General features: G+C 44.1%; 1 protein-coding gene across 1 annotated transcript in view; it reads right to left on the bottom strand.

The window, feature by feature from the left end:
- Nucleotides 1–14,410, bottom strand: part of Creb5 (cAMP responsive element binding protein 5) — a 312,730-nt gene that overhangs the window by 77,694 nt on the left and 220,626 nt on the right. Inside the window, exons 5-6 of the mRNA XM_052173760.1 lie at nt 13,609–13,735; nt 8,102–8,212 (exon numbers count right to left, since the gene is read on the bottom strand). Coding sequence (XP_052029720.1) covers nt 8,102–8,212; nt 13,609–13,735 — 238 coding nt within the window. The remainder of the gene's footprint in view (nt 1–8,101; nt 8,213–13,608; nt 13,736–14,410) is intronic.

The raw sequence follows: 14,410 nt of genomic DNA, 5'->3' as shown, positions 1-14,410 counted from the left end.
CTATCTCTGCGGAGCAGAATTTGCCTATAAGCTGATCTGCTTGGCTTTCTTCTTTTCTCCTTGGTTTCTGTGACACAAGCAGAGTTTGTTTGCACAGTGTTCCAAAGCAGACAAGGAAACACGTGTGTGCACACGTACACAGATACACAGGGAAGACACGCCCGAGAGTTTTGACAGGGAATGTTCCCAACCAGACTGTGTGTTCCTTGTCCAGATGTGGCTGACTTCAGGCTCAGGAACATTAAACTAATACAAAAACAAGACTCAGCAATGCACGTGCTGGGCTCCGTGACAAGAGGCCATGAGCAATGGAGATTGTATTTCACCTATTGTCATGGTGACCAAACCAGGGTGGATTCTGGCAGAAAGAGAAAGAAATAAAACCCAGAAGACAGTGAGTTCTAGGAGTATGGGTGCAGGGAGAGCCAGACCAGAGATGGAGCTGACTGGAAGACTCTTTCTTTTTTCTTATTTTGAGTATGAGTGTTTTGCTTGCACGTGCGTCTATGTATCATGTACATGCTGGATGCCTGTGAAAACCAGAAGACAGCATCAGATTCTCTAGAATTAGTGTTACAGACCGTTGTAAGCCACCATGGATACTGGGGATTGAACTTGCATCCTCTGAAAGAGCAGCCAGTGCTCTTAACCACTGAACCATCATCTCTCCAGGCCTGAGAATTTTTTTTCTAGAGACAGGACCTCCATAGTCTGGTCTGGCCTCAAGCTTGCGGGGAGACTCCTGCCTTGGTCTCCTTAGTGCTGGAACAGTAAGTGTGTGCTACCACCCCCCAGTTGAGCTTCTTTCTTTTCAACATCCCTGCATGCTTTAGCAGCCTCAGTCCTTAGCCAACATGGTTCAGAACTTCAAAGAGCCAAGCCAGATCCACAGGAGCTCCACGAAGAAAATGATGAGACAGGGGACATAGGTTATTACGGGCAAAGATCTAGACAATTTTTACTAGATGTCGAGAGATAAAACTCTGGTATGGATTCCTAGGCTGGCTTGTAAACTGGGATGATGTGATACTCCCAGGTCTTCACAACAAAGTCTCATCAGCGGCCAGAATATGGGGCCCACACCTTTGGGCCACAAGATGCTTTATTTTATTTCCTAGTGACATGAAAGGGAAGCACAGCCTCTCCTCTCTCCGTGTGCTTTACAGCATTGCTGTCCGCAGTAAGAACTCCAAGAGCGGGGGGACATCTTGGAAAGCACCCTACCTCTAGCCAGCAACTAGCTTGCCCTAACAGCTACAGACTAGCACACAGAGAGGGAGCTTCATTCAACTTGGAAATCAGGAATCCTGGCCAAGTCTTTCTCCTGTGACAGTTTGTGACCTTAGACAAGTTATTGACTTGAACCTCAGACCATTGTTTATTAAATTTCCCTAAAATATTCCCAAGTCTCATTGTGCTTTGTAATTTGTTGATAAACTCTAATTCTTGATTTCAAGAGAAGTGCCCTCTTGGGGTTGGAGTCTGACCCACAGGGAACAAAATGCTGTCAGAACTCATTCTGTCCCTTTGGAATTATCAGTGGCCTCAGAATCTAAGCATTTACATTTTATTTGACAACTGACATGACACACACACACCCAATACACAGTAAATGGGTCCATTGAAGGAGCAGATGACAGGTCCTGCTCTCAACCAATAGATAGGAGCTCTCTACTTTCAGTCCGATGCTGTTTAGCTCGTTAACAACAGTAGACAATAAGCGCTAACCTGTCTTAGCTACACAGAACTGTGGAGAAGCCTTTTCTCTGGGATTTGGAGAGGCCTAGAGAACTGAACAGATACAATAAGCCAAGCAGTTCTGGGTTTATACGACAAAGCTTTGTTATGCAGCTTGCCTGGGGAAACAGGAGGTGGCCCGCCACAGCCATAGAGTCATAGCAGGGAGAGGGAAACATCAAAGGAGACCTGAACCCAGACCTGTGACCGTAGGTCCTGTAGTGTGCAGTTGGAAGGGTCTCTTAAGCTCTGGGTCTGTAAAACGAGGATGTTCAGGGCTCCGGAGAAGTTCTCGTGGCATCATGCATTTGAAAACACCTTGAAGTTTGTAAAGGGCTCTCCACAGACAAGACTGGAAGGGGTGGGGTAGGGGTGGGGTGGGGTGTTCACGGGTCAGCACTGTGTCCTTTCAGCTGCCTGTGCTTTCAAAACACGGCTCTCACCAGATTGTCAAAGGGTTAAACGAGAAGACATTACAGCATGCTTCCCATCTTTCCTGCCACATACAAAACAAGTGCTTAATTAACGCTGACAATTACTATTTTCTACCACGGGACTCTAAGGGGGCAAATTGCCTATAAAATGAGACACGCTGAATGTATTAGCGAAAACATTCTCATGGAATCTTACATAACTCCTATTAGTCTGCTTCTTGGGCAGTGGTTTTCAGAAGAGCAGAGCAAGAGGATTCGGGAAAAAAAATGTATGGTCACTTAGTCCAGTCCATCATCGTGTTTTGATTACTAGCTGCAGGGACACATGGCCGCTAGCATGACTCAAAAGTTAATGAGAGCTTCCTTAGAGTCAACAGCACTTCCTGCCCCGCCGGGAAGCTTTGGTGCAGCAGACAGGGAGTCAGTCACGCCCATTCACTCCTGCACTTTTAGGAAATGGAGCTGGGGAATGACTGAAGCCAACAGGCCTCCTGTTCTGAGGGGTACCAGGGAGATGCTACCAGGGGGTTGCTTTTTCATGGGTACAAACTCTCCGGGCAACTCCACAGGGAGCTGGGTTTGTCTGTGATTTATCTGTTGGACAGTGGGTGGCCAAGGGGCACCACAGGGCAAACAGTCACCCCACTTGATAATTAGGGAGGGAAAGGCAAACACAAACACACCCAGGTTGACATTCAAAACAAAGTGAGTGTTTAAGCAAGGCCTGCTCACTATACCACCCTAATTCTCCATGAGTGCGAGGCCGGGGAGGAGGAGGCCACTGGGAAATGATAGCACTGCTACTGCTGCTTTCCCAGTGGTGCCAGGCAGCAAAAGCACAAGCCAGGCCGAAAACTACAGGCCAGAAAAATGGAGCCCAGCCGTGTGCTTCATCAAAGACTTGCCTCAGTGCCCCCATCCCCTAACCGTCTTGCCTCTCCAGTCTTTTATTTCCGTGTTCATTCTCACACGCACATATTTAAGTAGTTATTCAATTAATAACCATCACGTTTATAGATGAACTATTAACTATCAATGAGTGAATTCCAGCATGACCAGTCAGTCCATCATGATGGGAGAAACATCACTGGCTATAGCTTGCTTCCAATCCCTAGGAGAGGAATGGCATCATTCCAACCTCTGTTTCTAAAGAACATACATATTACTGCTTTCCTCTCAAGAGGAAAGCAAGATGGGCATTGTTGAGATAGCTTTCCAAAAATATTAAATTTGGCTGGCTATTCCTTACAAGCGCATCACTTAGTTTAGAATGTCTGTGGTTTTTTTCTCTCCTCGGCCCTATCCTTATTCTCTGTCAGCTCCATCTCACTGTCTCCTTGGTAATGTTGGCTCCTTGCATAGTTTAAACTGCACTTTAGACAGTCTAGTTACATTCTGTTTTCATTCACGAGCCTTTTATGATTCAAGGGGCTTTCATAGTTCAGGGAGTCTTTCTGAGGAGCTTCTGGTTAATCAAGTGAGGGAGATGTGTATATAAATTATAAAAAATGGCAACAAAGTGGGTTGGGTGAGGAGCAACAGGATTGCATCAGTGAGGGAGACCACCAGGCTTTGATACATGGAGGGGACACTGAATCTATCATTGATACATGGAGGGGACACTGAATCTATCATTGATACATGGAGGGGACACTGAATCTATCATGTTGATTCAGAGGTGCAAACTAACCTTGCCTGCACCATCTATGTATAAATGAACACTAAAGGAATTTAATTTAATCTGATAGCTACTGACATCTGGTAGCTCTGTCATATTTGTATCCTAAAGTTCAGTGTTGTATCGAAAGTTTTGTCGTTGGGCTATGGCATTTGGACAGTACCCATGAAGCCTTGGGTTCAGTTCCAAGCATGGCATTAAGTCAGGCAGGAGGGTGCACATCTCTAATCCCAGCATTCAAATAGATGGAGCCAGGCAGTTTCAAAGTAAAAAGTGATCTACCTAGGCTACCTAGGAAGTCTGAGGCCAGCTAGGCTATATGAGACTCTGTGTCAAAACAAAACAAAACAAAACAAAACATATCTTTGCCTTTAGAATTCTCATGAGCAAGAACCATTTTTTTTTCTAAATAATGTGTCATTAAGCCAGTTTTTAAACCTCTTTTCCCATGCTATCAAGTAGGGGCAATATGTTCTGTCATGTTTTCTGGGGACAGAGGCAGACATAGTCATACACAACTCTATTCCTGGAAGCACTATCCTCCACCTTCATTAACCCTGTTCACACTGAAGGTAAAATGGACAGAGCAGCCAGAGCCTCTGAGAGCAGCTGGCCCTAGGCTATCCTTCCTTTTACCTAGCTTCTACACCGTGGGAGTCACCTAATCTATGGTAAGATGCAAGACAGGGACACAGACAAGTTCCCACACTGCATTCGGCCTCCAGACTTACTGCAGATTCCTTTACAACATAATCCCACCCAAAGCTAGATATAATTTGTCTAATTCCCACAAAAAGAAATCTAAACCTCACACACTTGGGAAGTTGAGTCAAGAGAATCAAAAGTTTGAAGCCAGCCTGGGCTACTTGATGAGTTGAAGACCTGGAGATGTAGTCCCCAGGACCACTCTAAAAAAGGAAAAGAAAAAGAAGCAAAAGCCTGCAGAGAAGGAGAGGAGCCATTTGTTCTGACTGAGAACATCTCTCTCACGTACTCCTACTCAGTTCTGTGCTGTAGACTGGAACTATTGCCTGTCCCATGATGCCTTGTATTTGCCTTACCTTCTCTGTCTCCTTTTCCATCTTTCCCCTTTTCTCTCTCCTCATGCTCAGTCCAATCCTCCCCACTTCTTTCCATTCCTCTTTAATGTTTCTTAAAATTAGATATTTTCTTAATTTACATTTCAAATGTTATCCCCTTTCCTGGTTTCCCCTCCAAAAACAATCTATGCCCTCCCTCGCTCCCCCTACAAGTACCTAATGACTTGCATTTTCACAGACCCCACTTCCAACTAAGACACCCAGAACCCAAGAATCCATGGAAAGATCTCATAATTTAGAATAATTAGAAAGTTGGGAGGGTTCCAGTGACTTCAGCTCAATCATGATCACCAAAAGAAAGCCTATATGTATGTATGCACGTGTAAAACTGTGACCCCCGCTCGCCACCAGCTTCAGAACCTGTACTTTTAACCAGTGTTATGATGAAGGTAGGTACAATACATCAAAGATTAGCACACGTGCCTTTTAGTCAAGCTGCCCCAAATTAGTACAGTTCTGAGTTTGGCAAGAACCTCAGTTTTGTTTTTTGTTACCAGAGAACAGGTGATGTCCAGCAAGGGAAGCAGATCCACTCTAATGGGCAGTTCCTGGTCAGTGGGCCTCTAGCAAAGCTATACATTGAAATAAGCCGTCTCGTGATTTTGTCCACCTCCGGGTTCAGGATGATGGCTTTTGTCAGGAACCAATGGGGATTCTGAAGTGCTGCCTGCGACACCACATCCTCAGGAGAGTCAGGCTGCAGTGGTGAGGTGAGGCTGGCTCCTCCTCAGTAGCTGTTTGCTAGTGTGTTCTGAGAGCACACCCTGCCGAGGACATTCATCACAAAAGCCCCTGTGTGACCTTAGGAAAAGTCCTTGAAAACAGTGAAACAAGAGTCTCCATTGAAATCTGGAATCCATTCCAGTCTCACACAGGAAGAAAATTAGGCATAGAACAACAAAGCCTGTAGTTCAGAGAAACCTGGGGAGGCTCTGGCTGACATTAAAATCATGGAAGACTTTTTTTTCCCCCTTGAATGCTTGGTATTTCATCAAATCTTTTCATCTGCGCAGCCCAAAAGCTGCTAGAGAACTCTGTACGCTTAAAGATGGCTATAAAGACGGCTATAACGGAGCAAGTAGTTGGCAAAACACAGTAAGAGTAGAAATGATGCCCGCCGTGATCAAGTCCACCTGACACTTTTCCAAGCTGCTACGGGAAAGCTATTCTTCCAAATGTTAGCAGCCAACACTGCTGTTTTCCCTCTGGGAACAGTGTCTTGGTCACTGCAGGGGCAGCAGAGGTAACAACTGGGGGCAAAGAGAAAAGCCTGCTTCTCAGGCACAGATTCCGAGATCAAGTTCATGAGTCCAGACATCACCAGCCTGGAAATATTTATTCACTTAGAACATGAATCAGCAGAGGGGTGCTTACTCCATGCATTTAACTCAGCAAACATTTGTGGGGTAACACTATTTTTATAAGGACACGGCAGTTCCCTTTTGCTCCCAGCTGACATTACTCAGAGCTAATTTGCCATATCATGTGATTCAGTTCATGCATGTAAATAATTATAAGCCTGTACCACCTGTGGAAGTATTTTCCTTCTGTGGCAGCAAGAAGAGAGGTGGCATCTTCTTTTCCTGTTATTTATTTATTTATTTATTTATTTGTTAAATTGTGCTTTTAAGACCCAGTAATAATCAATTGTCAGGGATACATGGTTTGAAATCATATTTTTACATTCCACCTCCAGTTTGTCTGCAAGGACACAGATTTCATGGCAAGGACGAAGACTGAGGGATCCTTTAGCTGAGAACAGAAGGTGTCAGACCCAGCCCCGACACATTTACTCCTACACATACAAATGGTTTCATTTTGTTTCTTCTTAAGCACCTTTATAGCTCATTTTTACTTTCCTTCAAAAAGGGGGGGGGGGGGAGTAAATGGCTTTACTCCGGTCTCCAAAACAGATGCCAACTTGAACTTTATTTTGCCAGCAAGTATTTGGTTTGGCTCTGTGGCAGTTGAGTTGAAAAATATTTGCCAATTCCAAAAAGACTTAGCAAGCTTTGCTGTGGACACTGTGCCATCTGGCACATCAGAGGGCCTGGGGCAGAGCAGAGAGAGCTCTCTCCACCATAGCTTTCATTTGCTCAGGGTTGCTGGAACTGGGGATTCAGTTGATTCCTAAGGTCAAGAAATTACAGGTCAGACAGGCGAGGTTCCCCAAAGCAGTGACAAAGCAGCATGTGTGTGTGTGTGTGTGTGTGTGTGTTATATTAGGACAGATTCCAAGCCCATGTAGCATGGGATGGCTTTCAGAATGGTCCACAGCATCCTCGCAACAATTGTCATACACAGTCCACGCTACCCACCAGCATTCCAGATGCATGCCCGCTGCTAGAAATCACTACCCTTATCTGATACAATCAAGAAAGAAAAGGAAAAGAAATGCTGTACTGAATTTCCAGTCATCTGTGTAAATTTAACTATATTAGAAATGAATGTGCTACTTCCTGTAACTCTGCTAAATATTCTCAGAAAGTCCACTTTATATTGGCAAGGCAGATGAGAACTTGCTTTATGAACACCTAGTAGAGTACAGACAACGTAGATCCATCTTGAAGTATTGGAAGACTGGTCTCACTGTCCCTAACCATCAAGGGTTAAAGGTCACTGAAGATTGGCAAGTGTTGTCATGCCTTTCAAGTACAGATGGCCAGAAACAAGACTCCCAACCTTTCAAAGAGTGTTACACCTAAAAACTATGACAAATAAAAACAACAGCAGCAGCAGCAAGAACAACAATAATAATACACTGTTCCTAAAACTGTGGACACTTGGGAATTAAATGTGTCTTAATTGGGTAGGAAGAGTAACATCAGAAGCTGTAACTAGGATATAGAGTTCCATATTTTGTTTCTTCACACAATGAGCACATAAACACGCAGTTGGGCACTTCTCCAAATTTCTCAACACCCTCATCCTTAACATCACTTGCCAATCACATACTTGGGACCTGATTAGCTGACGCAGAAAACCTGTAACAAATACCTGGAAGACAAAGCCAGTCTCTCACCCATCTTTCCAGAGAAATACCTGTTCACCAGAACCAAGGTGAGTGCTCTCCTAACTGAGGTTTGGAGTCAGAACAGAGCTCAGTGTTCCTACCACGCATGATGTAATGAAAGGATGACTGACATTCTTACCATTTTGGCTTCTGAATGCATTGGCTGGACTTGGGGAGAAGCACAGGGGTTACTGAGGTTTGGACCTTGCATGCCCATGATGCTGGAGTTCACTGACATCTGTCTCTCCATCTAAGAAAAAGGAAAGTAACACAATTAGAAGAAGGAGAAGGTCAGTGGAGGCTGCAAAGTTGTACCTTGCTTTGCTTTGCTTACGGTCTCAGGAGGTCATGAAGAATTTCATTGAACAGCCAAGAAACCGCAGGCTTAGTGCAGGGAATAATACACTTATGAATATTGAACATGAGCACATTAAAGAATGTCCCAGTTCTGTGTGCTCTGTAGAAGATTCATGATGCCAAAAAAGGATCACCTGGCCTGGCAGACACTGCCAAAGAAAACTACCAAATGTTTCTACCTCACTACACACTTTAAACCACCACTAATCATATTTATTTTTTGTTGCTATAAAGAATAATATATGCATAGATGTTAAAAGATTATATCATATACCAAATAGTTACCTTAGGATGCCTTTGGCATTAGTTTACCTGAAATTTTATATAGTAAACATGAATGATTTGGCAATAAAAAATAAATTTAATTTTAAAGCAGTTCTGTCCCCTGTAGTGCTTCTCTCTACTGGTACAGTGCATTAACACAATCAAAACAGCTCAGAGCATGTGGCTCAGCCCAGTAATCTCTGCACTTGGTAGGCAAAGGCGGGAGAATCGTAACTTGGAGGTCACTCTAGGCTACATAGGGAATTCTAGGCCAGTCCGAACTACACAGTAATATCACATCTTAAAACCAAAACCAAAGCCAGAGCCTTAACCAGCACGACTACCCCTGCTCAATAGACATGGTGTAGCTGCCCCTAGCCTATCTCCTGCTCTTAAGCTGGCCAAGATTCCACACAGCTGTAGTGTCAGGGCTCTACAACAGGCTTAGGCTTTCTGGAAAACAGAAAGAAGCTGGGGCGTGGGATTACACATCACAGGAGAACAGCCTCACTTACATGCCCTCTTGCTACCCTACCCCATTGTTTAGAATTAACAGCAGGGTCAGACCTCTGGCATCCTCAGGGTTTTGAGGTCACTATCTGAGATACTATGAAATAAATCTCTTTATCAGTTTTAGAACTTCTGGGACATTGGAACATTAACACGTGCATGAGATATCGAGGGAATGGAATCTGTCTAAACATAAAACCCATTAATATTTCTGCTACCTCTTATATATAAAACCTGTAGTTAATGTATTAAATTGTAGTGCTCCTGACCTCAAAAAGTTTCAGATTTTGAATTTATAGATTAATCAACTTGCATAGCAAAATTTCTGTGTCAGCACAGAAGGAATACATATGATGTTTTCTGTTAAGGAGAAAATTAATACTTTTCAAAGAAAATAACCAAACTTTCTGTTGGGGACCAATTGATGCTTTGATGTATTTCTACCAAAGGGTAGAAATGTGCTTAGAAATCTAGAGGTACTCCAAATCCAATGTGGTTTTGGAAAGTGGAGTTTCTTATGGATGAAAGTTCAAAATGGGAGTGTGGGAACTTCCCCAAGGGGCAAGCTTGAGAATGATCTCAGTTAAATGGCTGTGGAAAGGTCACTTAGGTCGCTAAGGTTCAGCAACTGTGATTTCCTTCCTATTGACCCCTGGCATGGGCATCTGGTTAGTAGGCTGTTCTGTGCAGTTGGGTGGTGCCAGCTAAAAGCTTTCTTCTGAGGTGGGAACCCAGCCTTTTCTCTGCCTGGATCAGCTGACCTGTTATCCAGCAGGGGTGTGGGAAAGGTGTCAAGAGAAGGTAATGAAGGCCAATTTCCTGAGGCCTTGATAATTCAGCAAAATAAAACGTCCGCTCAGTGTGTTGGCTACCTCTCCAGGAGGCAAATGGGCTCTGTTTTTAAATCATTTGAGTTGTGATAAAACACACTTAACATAAAATTTACCATTTAACCCGCTTTAAGTGCTCTTAAGTTGAGTATCATTAAGAACATTTGCAGGTTGTAATGAAGTTGTGAAGAATTCAAGAAATGTGCCTTACTTAGAACTTTCACCCTGAGACTGAGTGATAAGAGGAGTGGAACAGCATTAGGCCTTCTATTCCAATGAGGACTCTTATAGAGAGGGGAATTAAATCCCAGGTGAGCTTGCCTTCCATTGTCTAGAAGGATGGACTCTTCTAGCTACACCGGGGTGAGGGCAACCCGCTTGTGGCTGCCTACTGAGGAGTCAGCAGTCCAGTTCACTTCCCCAAGTAGTTAGGCTTGTGTCTACTCCATTACACAAAATACTGGTTCTGAACGGGCTGCTTCCTGTATCTGTTAAAAAGAAAACCGTGGATTTTCTGTCAGGTAGACAGACTATGAGCAAGCATCACTTCCAAACAAGCCTCCTGGGCTTTGCTGTGCCAGCGTCCTGTCTGCACTGTAACCCTAACTTTAAAGAGCTGACAGGAAGCTGAATGGCCTTGCTGAATGCCCGGCAGCGGTTTCCCACCAGGAGTAAATGACTCAGGCCAGGGTTAGGCTGTAGCTCAGTGGTAGAGCCTCACTAAACCTAAGGAGGCCCTGGCTCAAATCTCCAACTGAACAAAACACCCATATGGAGGGTTCCCCTCTCTTCTCACACTCGAGAGCAAGAGCTAGAGTGGTTCCAGGTTACTAATCTTTTCTAATGAGAAATAGGTGTGCAGTTTCCCAAATTATGAAGGCATTTGACTGTCAAGATAATAGGACATCATTCCTCAGGAAGTCATTGAAGGCCGCACTTGCCTTCCCTCCAGGGAAGTGTCTAGTAGTTTGTGGCACATGGACAGTGCTCAACAAGGTGCATAAATGACTGGGTAGATGCATGGATGGATGAATGGATAGATACATTATGTACTTTGGATCTAGGCAACATACATCAGGAAACAGTTAAGAATATCACCTTCACCTAAAGATAATGGAAACTTTGATGCTCAGGGCCTCAAGGTTTCCCAGGGTCCCAGTCTAAGGGAAGAAGCAGCCCTTGATTGACAACCTTTGACTGACTATCTAGAAGACCATGTCCCAGAAGCACAGGAGGTGGTAACATGACTGAGGAAGGTGAAACTAGATCTAGGGCCTGGGGATCCTAAGAATAATTTCTCTGAGATTTTACTTCAGTTTTTATGAATAGCTTTACATCCTTGAAGCTCAGTATTATTGTTAAGTCAAATAGTTCTAGGTTGAGTGGCCTGTATATTCTGAGATGTGTAACAGCATCCATAGCCCCTACCCATTAAACACCATACTTCCTATCTCATTTGTCCTATGACAACCAACAGATACTACCTAATATTCGCTGAGGGGAAAAATCACCCTCCCGCCCTCACTGAGAATCAGTGTTCTGGGATGACACAGCTGTCATGGCAGGCAAGCCGTGCTGTGGACGGATGGCTTGGGAACTTCTGCAGGGGCACATTCCTTACTTTTTGTCTATGCAGGTTCTTGCCCATTCACTTGATTCTTTTGCTTTCAGGATAGAAATCTTTTAGATAGAAATGTTCTCAGTGGGTCAAGCTGTGTGATGGGATTAAATAGAAAGTATAGTAGGTTTTCAGGGCATCTGGCTCCCACCTCATCCCTAGAAATGACAGCTTAACTATATAGGAATTTAAAAAAATCCCTGTAGTGACATTTTTCTAGTTACTGTTTAGAAATTCTGAAAAGAAAATTATTTTGGGCAAGTAGGACATAGAAGATGAGTGAAATCAGCTTGTGGCTGAAATCTCCATGCAAATAGTTGAGCTGAACAAAACCAGGGATTTATGTCTAAATAGTTCTATTCTCCTCTGTCAACCAGTCTAGGGAGAACAAGCAGCTCCTCTATCTATCCTCTAGCACAAGTTTGCAAGATGCCTCCAGCCTGGATCAGAGAGCATTTGTAGTAGGCAGGTCCATTTGTCTAAACTGAGCCCATATGCTCTTCATTCCTCAGCCTACTTCACAGAAAACTGGGCCACTAGCTCAATAGGAATAATCTGAGCTCTTTGATGTGAAGTGAAGTGTGGGCTCCACTTACAACTTTCAACCATGCTCAGTGTGTTGTTGTGCTAACTGGGTTGTCCTACTGCTTCTAGGGCTTCCAGAAGTCCCCATAATCCTGTCCTTCAAAACAGACTGCCAGCAACGATTAGGAAAGGGAGAATGCTTTATAGAAGGGGAGCAAGACTTCTGCTCCACTATAGCTCCCCATGTTGTCAAAGGAGAAGCAGCATGTACAATATGCTCATCAAGAGTGGAGACTCTTAAGGTCAGGTGTAATGGTGTATGCCTCCTAGCACTAGGAGACAGAGATAAGTTCAAAGCTATCCTGATCTATATAGTAAGAGTCTATTTTAAATAAAAATCAATAAGTTAGGAGCCTGGCTACTTAGATTTAGACCTTGACTCTCTTGTCTATCAGATATACATCCTTAGCCAGGAAAGGAGTTCTTTGAGCCCCCATTTTTCTCATCTGTGACATCAGTATACAAGTCTGTACCTCAGCGATTTGCTGTGAATGAAAACAGAATGTGCCTGTCGTTTTGTAGTTGAAAGAGCAGACTGTGGAGCCAGGATTACTGAGTTCAAAATCCAGCTGCTCTGTTTCTCAGATGAGCAGGTCACTGGCATAACTTCCTTCTCTCAAAAGATGGGGGCCATCCTAGACCTCCCTGGAGTACTGTTTCATGTGCTGAGATGTGCTTGCAAAGTGATCAGCATATAGCAACCAGGCAGTAAGTGCTACCATTTATAGAACATGACAAACAGAAAAAAAAATCACAAATCCAGATTCCCAGCTATTATATGTAATCATTGTAATTAATGCCCTGGGTTGTGTCTAGAATCATCACTGCCCATTTGATGACCTGTGTACAATTCAAGATGCGGACATGGGACTGTAGTCATCCATTAATTCCCCCCCCTCCCCGGAATTAGCACTAGAACACCAGTTTCTACTTTGAGGCTAAAATCTGTAACTGCTCAAGTCCTTTGTAGTAGATGGCACAGTATTTGCATATACTCTGCATATCCCTCCCATTTATTCTGTATCATCATATCCTAATACAATAATAATGCTCTGTAAGGAGCTGTTAAACTGCAATGCTCTAGAATAGTAACAAGGAAAAAAGTCTGCACATGTTAAGAAAATATGTGGTTTATTTTTTTGTAAACAATATTTTCAGTTTCTGGTTGGCGGAATTATAGGTGTGGAATCCCAGAGAAAGGGATGACTATAGCTATAAAACAATATCTTCCTGAACAAATTCCATTCCTTCATTGTGGCAGGCTCATTTGCCACTAACAGGTAGAATAGACCCTGCCCCACAGCAAGGCCCCAAAGGACAGGGAAACGCTTAAGGATGGGCCCCTGGATACCCTATGCAACCTGTCTCCAGCTCAAACGCACTCAGAGGCAGCTGCCCTCTTCCCAGGCAGCTCAGCTCTCAGCGCCTAATTTCCTCTCTAGGACTTCAGTACTAGCCCTCCCCTCCCCACAAAATGCTTACAGGCATCAAGACGGCAGAAGATCCTGGCATGGTGGGGTTGGGCAGGGTTCCAGGCATGGAGGCCGGCATGGGCTGCCTCTGTCTGTTGTGGAGATGGAGTAGAGATGATAGAGAGCCTGGGACAGGCCTGGGGACAAACAGAAAAAAAAATCACATTATTCCTGATGGCCTGGGTCTGTTACGCAGCTTCCAAAACCAATGGGGACACCAACATCACCGGCAAACAGATCGGATCCTCTGATGGGAGAGCCACATAATTGAGGATATTAGGGAAATAATAACAAATAAAATACATGCCTGGTTTCCTTTGCTACTTCCTAGTTAATATATCAAACTCTGCTTCATTTCCTGACCCGTTATCTAACTGATACTCCCTGGAAACATGCTGCTGTGTCTCCAATAGCCTCTGCTTCCAAGGAAGAAACTCTGCAGCACAGTGCCCTGTTTACACCAGTCTCAGCCTCCAGAGGGTCTTAGCATTGAGGATCTGAGTACACTGGTGTGTTAGCCCACACCTTTGCCCTGAAGCCTGCCTGGCTTTGCTCTGGGTCCATGGTCATTCTACAGTTACAGCGTAAACTCCATTCACATATTCCTGGCAGAAATACATTTTGACTTTTTTTTTTTTCGTAGTTCTACTATGAGTGGAAAAACACAAAGTCAGGACACAAACAAATGCAGCTGGGCCGTGGGGCTTGGCCTGAGCTCAGCATTTCTCAGGGTAAGTCCAGAGTTCAGCCCCTATTAGCAATCTCCCGTTTCACAATAATGTGAGGTGTTAGGCTGTTTGACAGAAATTGAT

The sequence above is a fragment of the Apodemus sylvaticus genome, chromosome 2 (assembly GCF_947179515.1).
Source record: "Apodemus sylvaticus chromosome 2, mApoSyl1.1, whole genome shotgun sequence".
Taxonomy (NCBI): domain Eukaryota; kingdom Metazoa; phylum Chordata; class Mammalia; order Rodentia; family Muridae; genus Apodemus; species Apodemus sylvaticus.
The sequence above is the reverse complement of the archived record's forward strand: the minus strand, read 5'-3'. Positions and strand labels throughout refer to the sequence as shown.